Source organism: Pteropus alecto, unplaced genomic scaffold, assembly GCF_000325575.1.
Source record: "Pteropus alecto unplaced genomic scaffold, ASM32557v1 scaffold226, whole genome shotgun sequence".
Classification (NCBI taxonomy): domain Eukaryota; kingdom Metazoa; phylum Chordata; class Mammalia; order Chiroptera; family Pteropodidae; genus Pteropus; species Pteropus alecto.
Genome location: NW_006440132.1, coordinates 5,744,674 through 5,765,347, shown reverse-complemented (window position 1 = coordinate 5,765,347; position 20,674 = coordinate 5,744,674). Strand labels below are relative to the sequence as shown.

At 43.3% G+C, this 20,674-nt stretch overlaps 1 protein-coding gene across 9 annotated transcripts in view; it reads right to left on the bottom strand.

The window, feature by feature from the left end:
* Positions 1-20,674, bottom strand: part of TNC (tenascin C) — an 85,657-nt gene that overhangs the window by 30,264 nt on the left and 34,719 nt on the right. For 4 of the 9 annotated variants that reach the window (XM_025050440.1, XM_006917096.3, XM_015593346.2 and 1 more), the window contains 9 exons: positions 18,519-18,788; positions 17,597-17,782; positions 16,535-16,624; positions 14,793-15,056; positions 9,280-9,552; positions 8,439-8,711; positions 7,551-7,823; positions 4,728-5,000; positions 2,154-2,426 (listed from right to left, as the gene is read on the bottom strand). In XM_025050440.1, the coding sequence (XP_024906208.1) occupies positions 2,154-2,426; positions 4,728-5,000; positions 7,551-7,823; positions 8,439-8,711; positions 9,280-9,552; positions 14,793-15,056; positions 16,535-16,624; positions 17,597-17,782; positions 18,519-18,788 (2,175 nt within the window). The remainder of the gene's footprint in view (positions 1-2,153; positions 2,427-4,727; positions 5,001-7,550; positions 7,824-8,438; positions 8,712-9,279; positions 9,553-14,792; positions 15,057-16,534; positions 16,625-17,596; positions 17,783-18,518; positions 18,789-20,674) is intronic. The other 5 variants (XM_015593345.2, XM_015593347.2, XM_015593349.2 and 2 more) reach the window with 3 other exon arrangements.

Genomic DNA, 20,674 nt, shown 5'->3' with positions numbered 1-20,674 from the left:
GACTCTGACTCTTTGTGACAGATATCAGTAGGTGACAAAACATGCTTGAGTAAATGTGAAAAAAAGAGCAATCTGTTTGTAGGGAATGCAAGCAAATAAAAATCTCAAGAACAAGATGAAACCACTGGATCCCCTCTTGTGGTTCTTGGGGTATGTTTTAGGGTCTTTTCTCAGCATGCTAGTGGAACCACTTTTAAAATCTTATTCGAGAGAAAAAGAATGTATAGCATTCTGACCAAGAACCAAAAATGGCATGCACACACCTCTTTGAAATGACAGAGGCACATTTTGATTAGAAAGACCACAGGCAAATGATGATGAATGGAACTGGAAACGATTATTCAAGATCAGATGGAAGGATGGTTTAGAAATTCATGTCAAAGCATGTCAGGTTACCTCTCTAAAAACAAACAGAAAAACTCCAGATGTGAGTAGATATTTAGGAAAAAAGAGGTTGATACTGAAGTTCCTTAATTTGGGGTAAGAGTATTTTTCTAAAAAAACACTTTAAAGCTCTAATTTGAGTTGGCTTTATCAAATTTGGAGAAGATCCGGAGGAACTAGGAGGATAAAAAAATGAGTAGCGAGTGAGTTTTTGGAATGCTCCTCAAAGGAAGTTCAATGGAGAATGAAGAACCCATCATGGGAAATACCTGTGGTTGTTTGGACCATCCGGGTCTGAGTGCGCTGCTGCTAATCAGCCCGTGAAGGTGGGCAGGGAAATTGGAAGAAGCTTCGAGGTTGTTAATGACAGAGCTGCGAGATGCCGCAGGCACGGAACACACCACCATCTCCTGGAGGTGGTCAGAATTCCTAACTTCTATGAGAAAGCCATCAAAGGCAGACTCCTGAGCTTTCCACAAGATGGACATACTGCCCCAGGTCACATTTGAGATAGTGAGGTAGCTAAGGAGAGGTTCGGCTCCCAAAGTGAGAAGAAAACAATATGAAAATGTGTCAATTTAAAACATGATTACAGGGTCCAAAGCAAAACACGTAAGACTAAATCCATAAAGTTGTATACTTTACCCTCTAGTAAAGGAATTTTTCCTTTGTTGGAAACCACTTAAGCTATGAGAAACAAATATATATGGTTACTAGTTTTCTTCCCTAGGTTTGTTGTACTTTAATCTGGCTGACATGAGAACTAGATAAGGATGGCCCATGATAATTTTGATGCTAAAATGTCAATCCTTTTCTGGAATTCCCAAGAATACGAGATTGTGAACTATAAGAAGAAATTTTCCTGTGTTTATTCCACAAATAACTTTTTTTTTAAAAAAAATCCGTTTGTGATGTCTTACTCTAACTGTCAAAAGAAGGCATTATCTAAAATGTGCTAAGAATGTTATTTTGAATGGAAAGACTCTCCTTTTTGAATTCATATAGAATATTCTCTTTTGTCACAGGCCACAGAACATCTGCCATAGAATGTATGTCACAGGTAATACGAATTTAAAGTGAGAGCCATTTACTCTTCTGCTAGCCAAGCTCTTTGTTTAAACACAACTATTTTACTTCTATGTTTGTCTCCTATCATTCACTGCTCTGGGGCAAGACAGCATGTTCTGGTCTCCTCTCCTACAGATGGCACTGGAATTGGGGGGATCTGTGTGGCATGGTTTCCTCTGCTCTCATATGATCCGTAATCTCTGCTCTTTCTCATGATTTTCCCAGTTTAAAAAAAATAGCACCAACACAATCATATTAAATCGTTGGCATATTGGGTATTAGGAGGTCAAAGGCACTAGAAAGACAAAGACAGTAGGATGACAAAAAATGTGATTTTTAAGGCCTCTATGACTGATGTAGATGACTTTCAAAGTCAAGGACAATGCTCATTATGACCTCTTTGTTTTGTTTTGTTACTGAAGGGGAGAATCCTTTCCTCTAGATTCTATATGGCAAACTGGACCAAACTACCTTTTATACTGCCAATGTCCTGGTCAGTGATAAATCGGGCAAGAGGCTTAATGGAAATTCACCATTTGAGCTGCTGTTGAGAGAGAGTTATGTTAAATAGCGCTCCAGCCTGGCATCCTGGAGGAGTTACTGCACTGTGGCTTGTGCTTCAGTGGGTGAGAAGGAGTGGCTTCACCCTGCGAAGAAGACACTGGAGAGAGGGTGTTATGAACGGGAGAATGCACGTGTACCTGTGGTGACCGTGGCATGGATGGTTTTGGTCCGGATGTTGGGAGCAAGTCCAGAGAGGTAGACAATAAAATCGTTACCAGGGCGTAGCCCCGAGATGTGGGCGGTTCGTTCAGCACCAGAGATTTCGTATTTCATCGTCTCCAGAAACCTATTGGAATCAATAATTTCAATGGTAAAGGTCTCGAAGGTTCCATTGGTAGCTGTCCAGGAGAGATTGAAGCTCTCACGGGTTATGTCGGAAACGTTTAAGTTTCCAATTTCGGGTTCTCCAGCTGAAAAAAAAAGGGGGTGGGTAGGAGAGAAGAAACAAATCAATTTGAGTGAATCCTTTGGCTGCGTTTTAAAGTTGAGGTTGTTAATAGAACCGCAGCTGGGTAGAAAGATCTGACAGTTCAGGGTTAGAGCAAAATGAAGCAGTGTTATCAGTCGGTGCCAATGGGAGAGGAAAAGGGGATTTGTTAAAAGGAAGGTATGGCAATTAGATTTCCCTGCTCTGGAGCTGCCACACATGATCAGGCTGGCTGGAATCTGGTGTGTGAGAAGACATGCCAAACGACTGTGGCAGGCCCTGCTATGCCTAAGCCTAGATGCTTCCAGGAGCCCCACCTCCGGGATGCTGGCCGTCGGTCGAAAGATATGAGTGCTGGCAGCTTCCGCTGTCTTGAATTGCACTTGGGAGACCAAAATTCCTTGGCTTCCTCCTGCAGGTGTCCTTTGCTTTGAGAGAGCTCCCATCTATTCCAATGAAGACTAAATAATTCTGACACCATTAGCCTCCCCAGGTGGTACACTCAGGCTTCCGATTTTGTGACTTAAAGGAAGTTGGCAACTTGTCAGTGTAATTCTTGGTATTTTCTTTGTGCTTCTGACAAGGGCCGGCAGTTCTTATATTTTGTTAAAATAGCTTGTCTTCTCTTAACTGCTTTCTGTGTGGGCGAAGAAGGCTCGTATTGCATTGCCAACCAGGAGAGCTGAGCCAAGACAAAGCAGTCAGGCAATCTTGTTCAGCCAAGAAATAATATTTTGTCTTGGAGATGGTCCTACCCCAACTTTTCAGAGCAGGAATAAAACATGCAGAGGGCAGGCAGAAGCAAGGTTTGAAAAGCTAATACTGTCTCTCTGGCAAGGAAGGAGAAGACTTTCCTCTCTCAAGAGATTTGGTGAAATCAGATCGAATTACTGCCTGTCCTTCCAGCATTCTGACTCATCAGAGGCAAGAATGTTGCTATCAATAAAAAGAAAAAAAAAAGCACAAACATACTAAGAACACCCAAACCACAAGATCTGTAGGAAAGATCAGAAGTGGTAGGTGATTGATCTGCCTTCTGGGAAGGAAAAGTTTGTGGACGTGAGATAAAGGAGCCCTGGGTACATCCAGGGCAGCCTGAGTTGCAATTTTTAGGCATTTTAGGGTCACCGTTCACAGTTGCCTGTGCTGTAAGTTTATGTCAGCAAGAGATACTGAAATGACTGAGGCTAAAATATGGAGCTGTTTTTGGTAGAATCAACTAGGACATACAGGTTTCCGTGAAAGTTTGGTTGCAATAATTATATAAAAATGGGGCGGGCATATGCAAAACCAAACAACACAGCACCTACTGAGTTTAAACCAGTGTAGGCATATAGAAAGATGAGCAATGGAAAGCAGCGTCGGAAAGGCTGCTCACTTTAGCAGGCTCCTGGGGAAACAGTGAACGCCTTGTCACTCAGCAGAGTGATGAGTAAACCGTAATGCACCCTCCTGGGTCTAAGCTGGGAGTGTGCCATCCAAAGGTCAACACTCCAGGGAGCAACTCTTGATTAAAAGAGCAAAAAGGGCATCAGATCTTTGACATTCACAGCCTGGGACATTCCTTGCTTCAAATGCTGCTGTGTGTACTTCTGCTAATGAATGGCTTTTTCTTTGGTATTGTATCCAGTCATATTTGTGTGATTTTTTTTTTCTCCTCTTTTTGGTCTAGCTATTTGCTAATTTGGTGTTCTAACAATGACTCAGTATCTGAGAGAATTGCCCGGAGGAGGGTAATTCAGGTCTCTTATTATCCTCAGTGTATTTTAAAGAAACATTTAAACTCAAACATTTCTTTTAAATGCAAGAACCGCAGTGCTCATACCCTTGAGGGATTCGGAATAGTAAAGCACCATTTCCAACTAGCAAAAAAGACTCTCTGAAGTAAATAATCTGTGCTCCACCACAACTCACACAGGGGAAGAGTCAGCTTTTAGTTACATCCAGGCACTAGAGGAAAAAAATTAAAACCGTCAGGTTATCTCCTGAAACAGAAAGCCATCATTCAATAGAGAGGTAGTTGTAGAATTAGACAGGTGATGTCTGGGAGAGGCTGGAGGAAGGTCAAAAAAGGCAACATCTGCATCCTTCATTCTCGAGATGGCAAAGGCGTCTGGACCAAGGCGCAGCCCAGCGAGAGATCTCTGACCATGCACAGCCAGCAGTTAAGGGGAGCATGGAAGGATTCGGACATGGAAAGAAGCTGACTCCTTACTCCCTACCCATCATCTGGAGAGGAAGCAGGGAACCTGAGAAGAAAGCATGAACAGGGAGGGAAAGGTACCTGTAGAGGCCTCAGCAGAGAGCACTGGTGTTCTATAGCCCCGGATCACCCCATAGATGGTAACTCTGTAAGGGGTGGCGGCCTTGAGGCCCGGGATGTCCACGGCCCGCAGGCTGCCGGGCACCGTGAGGTTCTGAGCTGACTCCACCTTGTTGGCCTCCTGCACCTGAATGACAAAGTGCTCATAGGCCTGGTCAGCTGCGGTCCAGTTGAGTTTGAGGCCATCCCAGCCAGCCTCGGTCACGGCTAAGTCTCCTAGCTGGGGGAGCTCCTCTGAAGAAGGACAGAGAGGTATTTGTCAGTTCTGTAAACCGATAAATGAGGAAACCGAATGTCCCATAGCCCAGCTCGAAGGAAGAGAGAAAGGGGTGAGAGAATTATGTGTGCGCGGTGTGTGTGTGTGTCTCATTCTTGGTCTCTGAGAAGTTCTAATCTGAATTGTGGTAACCTGTCCACAGCTTTCTTCAGGAGTTGAAAATGGCCAGGAAGGGGGACATCTGTATTATTTACTCTTGAGATGTCAATGCCACCTGGACCACTCACAACCCACCGGGGGTGGGGGGGGTGGGGGGGTGTTCTCTGAGCAGGCACAGTCAGAACTTAAAAGGCAATTGGAAAAGGTAGGATTGTGGGTCAGGATAAAGGAAGCAGGGATGGTTTTAACCGTTTAACTTTTGTGCAGGCTTTGGAGGAAGCTGGGTCTTGGGTTAGAATTCCCCACTGATATCTGCTAGCTGTGTAATCTTGGGCATGGCACCTGGCTCATTTCTGAGTCTTACTCTCCTCACCTGTAAAAGGAGCTGGCAGTGCCATTTCATTCGTGTTGTGTGATGATTAAATGATAGTACTTCTAAACCTCTGAGTATCAGACCTGGCTCGTAGTGAGTGCCTGGTAATTGGCAGCCTAACAAATATGTCATTGTTTCGATGTTTCCCCTTGAGACTCCTCAGCCATATCAGAAAGAATTCCCTGTTTCATTTCATTACCTGACATTGTTGAGGTCATCTCATTGCTGGCCACATGCTATATGACCGGGTTTGTAAAGCATCCGCTGTCTCAGGTTGGGACAAGGCTGATGTTTTATCTCTGGACTTTTCTCAGTTTTCAGGGGTCAAAGGTTCTGTGCTGGACTGTTGGCTTGTTCTCGTCCCTCCCACCTTCTCTTGCTGATACTTGGTGTCTGAATGAGAAATGGCTGTATCATGAAGCCAGGCCATTTGTGTGAATTGAGGGCCCACTTTTAATTAAAGTGAGTGATTATGTTTTGCTCAGCAAATGGCTCAGAGCAGGGCCCACTACTTTTCTACAGCATAGGAAGGAAATTTAATGTAGTTATTATTGCCGATTTAGAAAGTTTAGATTCAAATATGGAAAAACCCACTCCTTAGTAAATGCTTCTCAGGGTTAAATGAAATCTCTCCACCTCTCTTTTTAAAGCTGAAGTAGCCATGGATTCAAATTTAGAAATGGAAGTAACTGCAGAGATTTTAGCTGAGAAGGTGCGAAGGACTCATTCTCAAGAATCCCGGGCTTCAGTACGCGGCGAGAGTCTAAGCAAACTCTACCATTTAGAGGTGCTGTTTTCAAACTGTGCTCCATCTAGACTTAGCGTTTTGTGGAAGAACTGGGTTGGGGTCATGGATCTAGGCAGCTCCTCCCTTTTGCCCAGCTCACTAAGAACAGCGGTTCGTTTAGCTGTCATATATGGGGTTCTTTGTAATATTCTATATGCGAAAATTGAGTTCCGCTGCTGAAAACAAAAGTTTACAGACTGCAGATGTAGGCCGTTCGCATGCTGGACCCAGATTACAGTAGTCTCAAAGGCCCCTTTTGCTCTTGTTTGGTTTGAAGGGACTGCAGGAAACACAGGACAATGATAACCCGGCCAGCTTGGGTGGATTACAATATCACCTTTCTTATTTTTTGGAATTGCGTGTAGTTTCTAGCAAGGACCAAATTTATTTGGTATATATGAGCAAAAAAACTCAAAAAAAAATTTTTTTTTTTTCAAATTAGGTTATTTGGGTGGCATTATCAAAACACAGGGTCTATAGAGAAGATCATGGGCTTCGGGACTGGCCTGAAAATCCTATCACCAAAAATCTGGCCCATTTGCCCAGAGTTCCCTTTAAGGCTGTTTCTAGAAACTTCATGAACAGCATGGAGTTTTCTGTAACAGATGGAGCAGCATATTTTCAGAGGACATATTGAGATGAATTGTTTTTCCTCCACAAATTGAATGAAAAACATTAAGTCAAATGTGGTTGTCTTTTCTCGAGAATGTCCCTGCCTTGAGTGTTTGTTAAGGAGAGAGGGACTTGGATAATTTCAGCAGTTGACTAGATGGTTTCAAATGTTTTCTGTAGAGATCTGACTACAAGCCGGATGGCAATTAGTGACTCTGAGGCCACTAATGACGAGATTTCTCTCAAAAGTTCAGACCTTATTCTCATGCCACTGCCTTGCTGTTTATGCTGTTTTTACTATGCTATTTGGCTATCTGATAAATTTAGCTATTTGCTATTCAATATTTATTATAAGATGGGCACTTTGCTGAGGACTTTCATTATCTCATTCACTGCTCTTGACAGAGTTCTGACTTAGGGGTATTATCACTGACTCGAAGATGAGAAAAGAAGGCTCAGAGATGTAAAATGATATACCCAAGAATAATCAGCGAGTAGGGTAGAATTCTAACCCAGACTTCCCTGAGGGACAGCTTATATTCATGTTGCCTGTAAATAACACTGAAACAGAGTTCTGCTACATAAGGAATTTTCTCTGTTCCAATCACGTCCCCATCTGGGAGGAGGGTCATATACCTGTGGTGACTTCCGCAGCGAGGGGTCGAGTGCTGCGGCCCCTGACCTCGCCGTGCAGGGTGATTGTGTAAGGGGTACCAGCCCTCAGGCCTGGGACTTCCACGGAGCGCAGGCTGCCAGGAACGGAGAGACTGTGAACTTCTTTGGCCTGGCCAGCCTCCTGGACCTCAATGACAAACTGCTCATAGATCCCGTCTGGGGTGGTCCAGTTCAGTCTGAGTGCGTCCCAGCTAACCTCGGTCACCGTGAGGTTTCCCAGATCTGGAACCTCCTCTATGCAAGGACACAGAGTTACCGAGTTACTAAAAAAGGCAATTGTATACTGGGATTCAGGTAAGATGGCATTTTGGCTAGGGTTGGGATGCACTGTCTGGTTAGTGTTGATTACAGATGCATAATTTATTTACAGCAGCTGTTGAGCACACTCCAATGGTTGGCACTAATGCCGGGTTTTTCTCTTGAGCCTTTGGGAATAAAAGGTAGTTCTAGGAATTGTTCACGACTTCCATTTTTGACATACAGATGGGGCTTTGGGGAGCCTTGGTGTGATCTTAAAACGAGCCCAGACCAATTTTTTTCCACTTGCAAATTGTGCTTTCCAACTTCTTAAATATTATGACCGAAACTTGTTTTGAAAGAAAAGTCACCTCTCACTTTTGTAAAGAAAGAGTAGGTGGAATTTTCCATGGAATTGGCTACCATGCCACATTAAGACTTAGCCATATAAGGGATGTGACATTTGGATGGAATCAGGGGTGATTCACCGGTTTTCCCCGAGGTGGTAGGGGCTGAACCCAGTGAAGAGCAGGGAAGAGCTTTGATCCCTCCTGAGCAGAGACAACGGGGGTGGAGGGGTGGGAAGCAAATTAACAAACTAGTTTAGAATACCTGTCAAGACTTGAACAGAGAGAGGGGCTGTGCTGAAGTCCCGAGAGACCCCGCGGATGGTGATGCTATAATGAGTGGCTGCTTTGAGCCCAGGCAGGTCCACGGACCTCAGCCCTCCCGGGACTGTGAGGTTCTGGGCTGCCTCTAGTGCGTCAGTCTCCTGCACCTGAATAACAAACTGTTCATAGGCCCCTTCGGGAGCAGTCCAGTTGAGCCGGAGGGCATTCCAGCCCACCTCGGACACGGTGACCTCTCCCAAGCTGGGAATTGCCCCTGGAGAAGGACAGAGCACCGTTTAATAATCAAATCACGCACCAAGATCCAGGGCATCTTTAAACACAAGAATAGTCTTAGATTACTTTAAAAAATAGGACTTTTTAAAAGATAAACATGCATCATGCAGCCTCCTAAAATTATGAACTAGAGCAAAGAGGCTGAGGGGGAAGAAAAGATTTGTTATCTTATTTCTTTAAGGAATTACCCTAACCTCCAGTAGATGAGGAGATTAGCTTCGTGATTTATTTTTTTCCTTTTAAATAAAATGCTTTAGTACGCCTTACCAGCGGGGACCTATTTGTGAAGCTAAATGTCTCTGACATTGAGGCTGCATGTTTAGTCCCCAGGCTGGGCTCTGCACAGCTCCCAAGGGTGTTGTCCACTTGGGGTACAGTGTGAAAGCTTCCCCTGGAGCTATGCAGCCTGATGGCTTCTCTTTCTTAAACACCTTAGTGCTAAAAGTTGGGGCAGAACAAGTCCATTCAAAAGCAAGTTGCATCTGATTATCCTTGGGCAATTTCCTGTTGGGAAAAACAGAAGCTTTAGACAGAAAGGTAAGAGGTACCTGTGGAAGCCTCAGCAGAGAGCACTGGTGTTCTATAGCCCCGGATCACCCCATAGATGGTAACTCTGTAAGGGGTGGCGGCCTTGAGGCCCGGGATGTCCACGGCCCGCAGGCTGCCGGGCACCGTGAGGTTCTGAGCTGACTCCACCTTGTTGGCCTCCTGCACCTGAATGACAAAGTGCTCATAGGCCTGGTCAGCTGCGGTCCAGTTGAGTTTGAGGCCATCCCAGCCAACCTCGGTCATGGTGAGGTTTTCCAGTTCAGGGATGTGGCCTAAATAATGACAGAGATGGGGTCAGTTAAACTATTCCTCCAAACACTTTCCTTCTGGGAACCTGAGGATGACAAACCCATGGCCAGTGCTGAAAGTTCATGGTGGCCCGAATGCCGTATTTTGTTCACTGCATCCCCATAAAAACACCAACAGAAAAATCAATATAATACTTCTTTGCCCTGTTGCATATTTGGGTTTGTCTTTTGGAAATGGTATTTTCCTACTGACCTGTGTCCTGTGGATTTAGAAAACTACCCACCTATGTTAGTACTGCTCCGGTCTTCAGTCTCCATTTTGGAAAGTGTCTCTCATCAGATGAGATTAGAAAGAAAAGCCTTTGGCTACTGGGATTCTCTGTCTGAGCTGCCCAACTGTCTGTATTTTGAGAAAATTCGTTCCTCTTAGATTCCCTTCCTGTTCATGCTTCCTCAATCTCCCATGTAAATTCTGTTTTATTGTTTCTTTATATTGGGATTTTGTTAGTTTATGGGCTCCAGTCAGTTTACATAAACCACTTCAGAAAGATCAGAGATAACACAGTATAAGTAAGGCTGAAGTGTGCAAGGCGGTGAGTCTTTGTAAAACTGAACTTATTGGACAGAAAAAAAGAGTGGGAAAAACAGAGCTTACGAAAATGGAACTTGCTAAGTTCATTCATCTCCTGCACACACAAAATACAATAAAAACTCTCTTGAATATTCCTTCAAGGTGATAGGTCGCCCAGGGCTGAGCTTAAGTGGACTTTTGCATGTCTTAGTAAGAAAGGATTTTCTCTGGAAGAGAATCATGTAAACAACAGAGTAAAAACTGCTTTGAGTTCATTTAAAAGAACAATTGTTTTTATTGATGGCTCACACACTGCTAATTTCAAATGAGCTCTACGTGTCCATTAAAGCAGGCTTCTAACTCGAAAATCTTAGCCTGCAATTGGATTGAAGACACCCTTCCAGAGGTTCCTGCTTGTCGGAAACTTAGCTGACATTGACAATTTTCCCCTTTATGTGAATGAGGTCACTGTCTTTCCTCTCTAACTGCCTTTTAAGCTGTCTCTCTCATTCTGTCATAAAACATTTTTTTTTTCTTTCCCATGACAAATTTCAGGTCCCAGGTTATTAGAGCTATGAGAGTGACCTGACTTGGCAGGAAGGAGGTGATTACGGATTATCTATTAAACCGTTGCCATAAAGATGGACAGAGAGAGGCGAGGAGGAGATCCGCAACAGAAAATGTTTCTTCCTGACGAGAACCATCTCTTCTCTCTGAAGCAGCTTTTTAATATGCCACCGATGCTGTGATACAACACCCCTCACATCCTTTTTTCTTTGTTCATACAGTTTTAGAGTAATTTTCACCTAATGTTATGTTGCTCAATAAATAGTAACACTCATGGTAATGATACTTCCACCAACATTTTTGGCTATTCTTCCATTTTTTTTCTTTTTTTTTTTTGAGGGAGGGTGGTTAGACAATTCAAAAAACAGCATCGGTTTATATTTAGTGAGTCGGGCTGTGACTGTTAAGGAAGCTATTTGTATTCTACCCAAACCCCTTCACTAAACACATACTAGTCAGGTAAGTAAAAGGTACGATTTCACCAAATAAAATCAGTAGATAAATTAAAGGGAGAGGGATACAAGTTATGAAAAGGGAGGGAATAATATGAATAAAAATACAGAAGAATAGTTGAGGTAGGGACTAAGAGGCTTCCCATAATAAATGCAGACTCTACATTTCGAGAGCAAATGATACACTGTGGGCTTACCGCCCCAGAAGTCCAGTGTTTCCGTTTGATAGTTCCACACTCAGTTTCCTGGCATTTCTTTATGAAAAGGCTGTTGTCTTTTTCTTACAGCTGTGCACTGGCATCTATCCTCTGAACAATGCCAGTGGGCCTGGGAAATCGGAATTTCGAAATCTCATTTCTGTTCTGATAGTGTGTGGACCAGCTGGCCTGGAAAAATTTCTGGCTGTGTCAACTTTAAATCTTTAGATTCCCACCATCTTGTAGACATAAAAGGAAGCAGCATTTGCCACCTCAAAATATGCCTCTTTGAGATAGTCATTATTTTAAGCTAGCTATTTTTAAGAAACAAAAGACTTAGGAAGAAATTTTTACCTTACTCCTAACAGCTTTAAAAAAATTTAGGTAGAGGACCTCTCCAGGGAGCAAAGCACTGTCCTAGATAACTAGAGTTTATTATTAACTAGGTGTGACAGACAAGAAAGAACCTAGCAAGGCCCATTCAATCAAACTTCTCTCTGCATCCCATGTGGAAGATGGCCCAGCCAACATTTGTTTACCAGACTTTTGCTTCTGCCTCTCCACGTGAATTGCCTTCCTCCCCTTTAAAGTCCCAAATCACTACCCATGCTTCCTCCTTAGCTCAATGTGGCATTAAGCCTCAGTTGCCCAATCTGTCCTGGGCCCTCCCTTCCTCCTTTCCTACTTTCCTTCCTTCTTAGCCCTTCTCTTTCTTCCTCCCTCCTACCCTTCCTTTCTTCTTTCCTTCCTTCCTTTTCTATCCAGATTAAGTTTAATTAAAGACTTTCCGGGGAATGACTTCTTTTTCCTTTCCATTAGTTGTCAAGGAGAGAATCTGGGCTGTTAATGCAGAGGCAGAAGGAGAAAACCAGAAGATTCAGTGGAAATACTGCCTCTGGAGCAACTGGGGTCCCCAGATGCTCATAAAGCACATGGTTGGCTGTGTTCAAGGCACTGGGGATGCAGCACTACATAAAGGAGATGAAGTCCTTCTGTTTTGGTTGGTAGTTGGAGGCAGGCCATAAATAAATAAACTAACTACTGAATAATATCTGGCCTGATAAATATCATGAGGAACTCTGGAGAAGCATGAAGGGGTAAATCAGGATGGGGGCATGATTTTATACTGGTGGCCAGAAAAGTCTTTTGAGCTGACGCTTGAGCTGAATGCAATGAGAGAGATGCCATACAAATAACTGGGAGAAGAGAGATACCTAGGCAGGAGGAATGGCATGTGTAAAGCCCCTAAGGCAGGAGCGGGGTTGGCATATTTAAAGAGCAGTGAGAAGGCCAGGTAACCGTGGTGAAACGAGCAAGGGGACATGTGGTGGAATTGCGGTCAGAAAGATGGGAAGGGTCAGGTTCTGTAGGGCTTTGCAGCCTACGGCAGGGTCTTCGGCTTTTGTTTCAGGTGTGATGGGCAGCTAGGTTATGCATATTTTTAATTTGGTGCCGCATCAAGGAAAAGGCTTGCATTTTGGCTCAATTCATGGTTAGAGCCTTGGAATTCCCTGGGACAGAAGTCTTGGGGCAGCCAATTCTACATCTTCTTCATAAAACCTACAGACAACGAATGGCACCTTATCCACTTCTGCTATTAAGAATCAGTGATGAAGAACTGGGAGCTCCTTTCTTTTGAGGTTTGAATCTGTAGCCCTTTGACATCTGAGTACTCATAGACGCATGGTACATTTACCCCAAAGCTCCCATTTATCCCGTTTCTTTCTTCTTCCCACATGTTTACAAAGGCCAGGTGCCTGGACTTCTACTTCTTTACATATTCCTCAACACAGTCCTGTCGGCCTCTATGCGTCTGTCCAAAGGCTTCCTCCTATTTTTCATCCTTCCTGATGCCCAGAAGGCATCTGTGCTCCCTCCATACCCTCTGCACTCCCAGTTATAGCAAGCAGAGTGTTGTGTTGTCTGTTTACTAGACAGTGAGCTTTTTGGGGGGCACAGACCTGTCTTAATTGACCTAGCAACCTCAGAACTTAGCACAGAGCATGGTTGTAGTATATTACTGACTCTAGTAAATGTAGGAGACTTGAGAAGACAGAAGACTACCTTTTCTAGACTTACTTATAGCCAGGAGTGGCCAATGAAACATGTGTAGAAGTCACTAGTGAAGTTTCCAGAAAGACTCATCTGGAGGTACTCTCTTTTGTTTTTGGTTTTTCCTCCTTCATTCTGCCTAGAACACAGATGTGAAGGCTGTACCGCAGCAGCCATTTTGTGACATGGAGGTGACTTCTAGAACGGAAGCCAAGGACTAAGAATAGTAGAACAGAAAGAGAGGAGGAGCTTGAGTTTCTGATAATTTGGAACTGCTATCCTATTCCTGAACCACATAACCTCAGATTTATTTTCTGAGAGAGGAAACCAACTTCTATCTTGCTTGCGTTACTTGTTATTTGACCCTTCAAGGCATTTCCAAATGTGCCCATTATTACAACCCTTTTTCTGTTTGTGGAGATTCAGCTGGAGTAACATTTCTGTCATGACACATTGCCTGGCTGCTCCTGATTCCCCTTCCCTGATCGAGTTCTAATACCCTGAATGTCTAGTCTTCCCTAAGATCTGTGAGAGGAGCACATGAGTCAAAATAACAAGGCTATATTTGTGCCCCACTCTTCTCTCAGATACCAGCACACTACAGTGTATTCAGTGGGTTCTCAATAAATATGTACAATTAAGTTGAAACTAAAGACTATGACTTGTCAAATCCCGAAGAATTAACATTTTCTACTTATATATCTTGAGTATTTGGGGGGCAAAACTACATGTGCATATTTTTCATATGAGAAGAATGGATATTTTTCTAATTTTGTTTTCAATTTAGCCACTGAGGAAATGTGGCAGCAGGTACAAAGAACAGGATAATTGGGCCAGAAAGGACACTGGAGGTCAGGATTAAGCTGCAATGGGAAAATTAAGTTCACTTCTTAATGACTAAAAGAAAAGAGAAAATGAGAAGGGTACTGCGAAAGGCTCCAAGGACCATATGCAAATTTTCAGGTAACCTTAGGGGAAAGCAGAAGACCTGGAATAAAAACATTTAATGGGAAATAACCAAAGAATTCTTACCAGCATCTTGATCACCTTGGGAAAAAAAAAAAAAGAAAGAAATAAAGAAAGAAAAGTAAATTAATTATTAGGCTAAAGGGAGTAAAAAAAGAAACAATTTAAAAGACTGTAAAATGCACAAAATTAAAAAGAAAAACTAAAGACAAACACAAACCCTGATGCTTTAAATTCTCCTAGGAAGAAATATTTAAAAACCACTGCTGATCACCCAGCAAAAGAACTTTGCCGAATCCATTGACAAGAGGAAAAGGTAAGTGGCGTTTAGAAGCTATGTGAATGGAGGAAGCAGCATATTTTCCTTCTGTGTCTCTCATGTGAAGATGGCCTGGCTGCTGGGTCTGCAAGCCTCACAATGAACAGAGGGCCCGTAGGAAGCTCAGGGGCTGACCTCACCTGTGGACGCCTTCACGCGTGCAGGCTTGCTCTTGTGCCTGCCCTTCTCTGCCCTCAGGAGGATGGCGTATTCCTGACCAGGATTCAGGCCTCTCAGGACAGTGGATGTGGTGTCTCTGGGAAGTTGCATCTCCACTGGCTGCCCTGCAGGAAGGCTGTAGTTGAGCCGGTAATGGTCAAACTTGGCCAGCGGGGACTTCCAGAGCAGGGTCAAGCTGGTCTCTGTAGTTTCAGACACCCGAAGGTCCTTGGGTGCATCCATATCTGGAAGGAAAATAGAGAGATGAAGCTCTTCAGGCTGTGAGGCAGGCTGTTTCTGGGGCTGTAAGTTGGCCGGCTCGGGGCTGCAGCCCCAGATCTGCTGTGGAGGGGCTGTGTGACTTCAGGAGTCTCACCTAACTGCATCCCAGTCTTCACCTTTGTAAATGTGGTTTTACATTACCTCATTGGATTTTTGGAAGATTAAAAAGGATATAATGTATATCCATATCACAAAATGCTACTTAATTAAATGCATTTAAAAGGAACCGACTATTGATAATGAGAAACCATTTGGATGGCTCTCAAGAGAATTTTGCTGAGTGAAAAAGCCAATCTCTAGAGTTTGCATACCCTCTGTGTGTGTGTATTTAGTTCTATGCAATTTTTATGTATGACTCTTTTTATGTAGCATTCTTGAAATGACATAACTATAGGGATGAAGAACAGATCAGTGATTGTCAAGGGTTAGGGATGGGAGGAGGGAGAGATGTGCCTGCAACTATAAAAAAAAAGATAGCAAAAGAGATCTTAGTGACGACACTATTCTGTGTCTTGACTAGTGGGGGATTCAAAAATCGACAAGCGATAAAATTGCATAGAACTAAATACACACACACAGGGGGTGCGTGTAAAACTGGCGAAATCTGAATAAAGTCGACAGATCGTACCGATGTTACTTTCCTGGTTGTGATGTTGTTCTGTAGTTACACAATTGTTACCATTGGGGTAAACGGCCAGGGGTTTAGGGGAGCTCTCTGTATTATTTCTCACAACAGCATGTGAACCTACAAGGACCTCAAAACAAAAAGATGAAGCGGTCAGCGTTATGGCTCCCGCACAATGAGGAGGCTCCGTAGAGCGTGATCTGTCCTTGGCATGCCAGCCTTCCTTTTCTTTGCGGTGTCTGGAGGAGGTAAAGAGGAGTCTGATGGAGAGGTAGAGAGAAGAACTTCCTTTTTTTTACACATTTTTTAGGAAAAAAAGTAGTCTGAACAAAGAATCAATGGCTTCAAATCAGGCAGCCCCTTACCAACCTCCCTCACAGGCTGGAGCTGCGGGGAGCAACAGGTAAGAACAAAGTCTGACTTCAACTGTTCCTGACACTTATAAATCTGTATGACCAGGTGTATGACACAGGTTAGTTTTCTGAGAAAACCCCTCAGATGTGCTTCGATTAGTCAATGGCATTAAAATGACAAAACGAAACAAAACATGGACTTGGTTATCAACTTAAAAGGTTTGCAGATTTCTTATAAAACATGGTTCTAATTTTTCCTAAAAAGCAAAACCAAAAAGCCTTGCTCCCCTTTCTGTATAGAGAGGCCTGCCAGCATCATTTAGATGTGGCGTGCTTCGTTACTTCTGAATTAGATATCTGTGCTAGATGATCCGAGGGGCCCCTTTCTCCTTGGGGCGTCTACCGTTTCTCTTGCGTCAGGCAGTGCTGGCCCAGTGGTGGTGGGGCTCCAGGAGCGCCTCACCTGTGGCCGCATTGATGGTGGCCGGGTTGCTCTCCTTGTCTTCTTTCACAGCAGACACGCCAATCCCATATTCAGTCCCTGGCTTCAGACCTAAGAGAGAGAATGTGCACGTTGAAACTCGGCACCAAACTAGACAGCCTTTCACAGTATCATAACGATGGCCCTGAGAAATGCAAATCAAAACCACAATGAGATATCATCTCACATCTGTTAGAATGACCATCATGAACAGGACAAGTAGTAACGAATGTTGGAGAGGATGCAGAGAAGAAGGAACCCTCACACACTGCGGGTGGGACTGCAAAATGGTACAGTCACTATGGAAAACAATATGCAGGTTCCTCAAAAACAAAAAACTAAGAATTGATCTACCGTATGATCCAGCAATCCTTCTACTGGGTATTTGCCCCAAAGACTTGAAAACTCATATTCAAAAAGATATTTGCACACCGATGTTCATAGCAGCATTATTCACGGTGGCCAGGACATGGAAGCAACCGAAGTGTCCTATGATAGATGATTGGATAAAGAAGCTGTGGTACATATATACCATGGAATATTACTCAGCCATAAGAAGAGACGAAATACTGCCATTTGCGACAATATGGATGGACCTTGAAATAATCATACTGAGCAAAATAAGCCAAACAGAAAAGGTTGAAATTACATGATATCGCATATGTGGGATATAAACCTAAAAGTAACAAATGGACAGGACAAACAAACAGAGACTCATGGACATGGACAATGGACTAGTGGTTACCAGAAGGGACTGGGGAGAGGGAAGGGGGAAAATACAAAAATAAAATGTTAAACAAAATTATGCATATATAGCATGAAAAAAAGAAAACTGGCATAACAACAACAACAACAACAAAAAGCAAACAATAGCCCTGCGCTGTCCCTGGAGGCTGTGATTTCCCAGTGAATGGAGTGTACAGGCTGAGTCGTTGACGTCCAAGTGAGAGGGAAGGCTGGGAGCTGCTCTGTTGTCTCTCTCTGGAGGGCTGCAAAACGGGGACATGTCCTTGGGGCTGGCTAGGTCTGGGCTGTGGAGCTCACCTGTCAGTGTGGTCTTGGTTGTGGCTTGCTGGCTCTTTGGGACTTCGACCTCGGCGTGGTCACCTCCGGAAATGGGTGCGTACTTAATTCTGTAATTGTCGATGGCTGCTTTGCCGTTCCTCCATTCCAGGGTGATGCTGTTGTCTGTCTGGGAGATGCGACGAAGGTTCCTGGGAGCATCCAGGCCTGTTTAGGAGAGGAAGGGACATTCGTATGGAAAACACTGGGTACCAGGAAAGTGGGAGTGTGACAATTCGACCTGAGATACGAAAGGCTCCTAGGCTCCTGCCATTGAAGAGAAATGACAAAACTGCCCACATACACTTCTCAATAGCTGATGCACAAATCTAAACAAATACTACATTTGGCACCTTACCCCCTTATTAATGATGTGATACTTGAGTCGTTTTTGTTTTCCTCAGATTTGGGGTTTAAAGAACTATACAAAAACTTTTTAAAAAGCCCTATGAATTTAAGAACTGGCCTGTCGTGTTCATCACTGTATTTCTAATAACTCATACAATACTTACTGAGCTCTAAAACAAACAGCGAATGAGTGATTGACACTCTGGTACTTAAAAAAAAATGCCATCAGCTAAGAGGTTAGGAGGCATCTTTGTCATTCATGTTTTCTATACACTATATTTTATTATTAAAACATTTATTCAAAGTTTTTTTACTAGAACTTTTGTCTGAGACTATCAGACCAGCACCTTCTATGTATGCAAAAATATACATATTTTGGATATTTTTTCCTTGAAAAATTAATCAACCAACTGCTATAATATTTTAAGATAAAATTTAAAGGAATGAAAACTCTCTCTACTGTAAAGGGAGCCTGGATGACACCCCAACAAAGAGGGGGACGGAAGTCTCACAGTCCTTCCTCTGCTGGTGCTGAGCGGAGGGGAAGGCCCGTTACCTGTTGTGAAGGTCTCTTTGGCAGGGTTGCTGGACATGTCGCCCCTGCGGGAGATGAGGGACACCTCGTACTCGGTGTCTGGCTTCAGGTTCCCAATGGAGTACTGATTCTCGTCGTGGGTGAGATCGATGGTGGTGCGGTCACCCGGCACATCTTTGATCCCATAGGCTAGCTCTATGCTGTCGATCTCGGCCAGGGGCTTGGACCAGGTGACCAGAGCAGTGGTGTCTGTGACATCCTTCACCTCGATCTGGCTGGGAGCGTCCAACCCTGGGATGGGCAGACGACAGAGCCATTTCAGAGACTGGGGCAAGTGCCAGGGCCATGCAGAGAGAGGGCTGGCAGCCATCCGGATCCATCTGTGTGCACTTAGGTGTATTACTGACCACTTGACCTTAATTTATCTTCTTGAGTCTCAATGTCCTGTTTAACAAGCTATAAGTAGAAATGATGACTGCTGCTTTGTAGGGTTTGTTGTTGCTTTTTTTTCTAATAGTATGGGAGATAGTGCTTGCAAAGCATTTGGCACAGAGCATGGAGCATGACCGTTAAATGATAAGTGGTTGTTACTCTGTTATTATTATCATTACTGTTCTCATAGGTTGGAGGAACAAGCTTAGGGGCTACTTGATTTAAAACAAAACAAAACAAAACAAAACATTGACTTAGTCTCTTTTGTTTTTTAATTAGACAAAACTCCCTGTGAGGCAATGACTGTCTTAGCAGCTATGGACAGTTACGTTTGATGAAACAAATGTAGGCAGGAACGTCACAGCTGCCTATCTTTGTATCTTCATCTGGATCCTCCTCCTGCCTCGTTACTCACCTCCTGCCCCACATCCACCCCTTTTTGTTCTGTGCTCTGACAGCGGCCGCTCAGGGCTCTGAGAGCAAGTGCCGTTTCTCACCTACTGGCCTCTGTGCTTGCTGTTCCTTTGTCTCTTCTTCCCAAGGTTGCCCACCCCTTTCTCTTCTGAAAATCGCCTGTTCATTCTTCAAAATCTCACTTATATGTCAATTCCTAACAGGAAGCCCTTTGACCCTGTTGCAATCGGGTAAACACATACTCCCTCCTCCATAGATATAAAGTTTCAGTTAATCAAGACGATTACGTTCTAGAGCTCTTCTGAACAATATTGTGCATATAATTAACAATATTGTACATTTAAAAACTCGTTAAGAGGGTAGATCTCATGCTAAGTGTTCTTATCACAATTAAAAAGAAGAGTATTCTAATGCCCTGGTCTCACTGTTCTGTAACAGATTTCTCTACAATTCATTCAAACTGTAGTATTCTATTTAGATAGGGTCGTTCATTTATTCAATGAGTCTTTGACTTTTCTTAACCCCAGTGTAGACTCAGTTTCTGCCGTTTGTGTCTTAAGTCTATTTTTTAAAATTATATAAACAATTTTAATGCAAACAATAAAACATTCCAGGCATTCTGTAAATGTCGAAAATGAAGACTTATAAGGCGTTTAGTCCATGTTTCCTTCTTTATTTTTAAAAATAGTTAAATTACTGTTTTCAGCATTGGTTGAGGAAACGATATCAAATGAAAGGAACTTGGTTTTATAAAGGGAATGAGAAGAAGGAATAATTCATAGCTGATTGTGAGAAAACTGCAGTCTATTTCTTTTGAATTCTAGGTATTGATACAGTCTTAGCTCACAGATAGAGAGCTCGTAAAATGCGCAATGAAAACAATGCTCTAATTTGACAGTGAAGCTGCCTGTCCTGTGTTCTTACAGGTGCTGGCAAGTACCCACGCCATACCTACTGCCTCCTTTAGCAGCCCTTTTATTTAAAAAAGTTGGGATTCGGTCAAGGACTGATCTCCCTCTAGATTTGAGACCCTCGATTAGAGGAGACTAATATTATCCTGTGCTGACCATGGGCCAACCACAGTGTTTTATCATTTATGTCTTAACTCTCATGACAACTGCATAAGGAGGATACTATAAACCCATTTCCCAGACAGTGGGTGAGAGGCTTAAAGAAGTTAACCTGCTCAAGTTAACAGTGAGTGGAGAAGCCTGAATTCAAACGTAGGACTGTTTGGGTTCATAGCCTATGCTCTTTCCCCTCCAAGTGTGGAGGCCTCTCAAAAACATCCATGTGCCAAAAATGGTTGTAATACAATCTCTATAAAGATC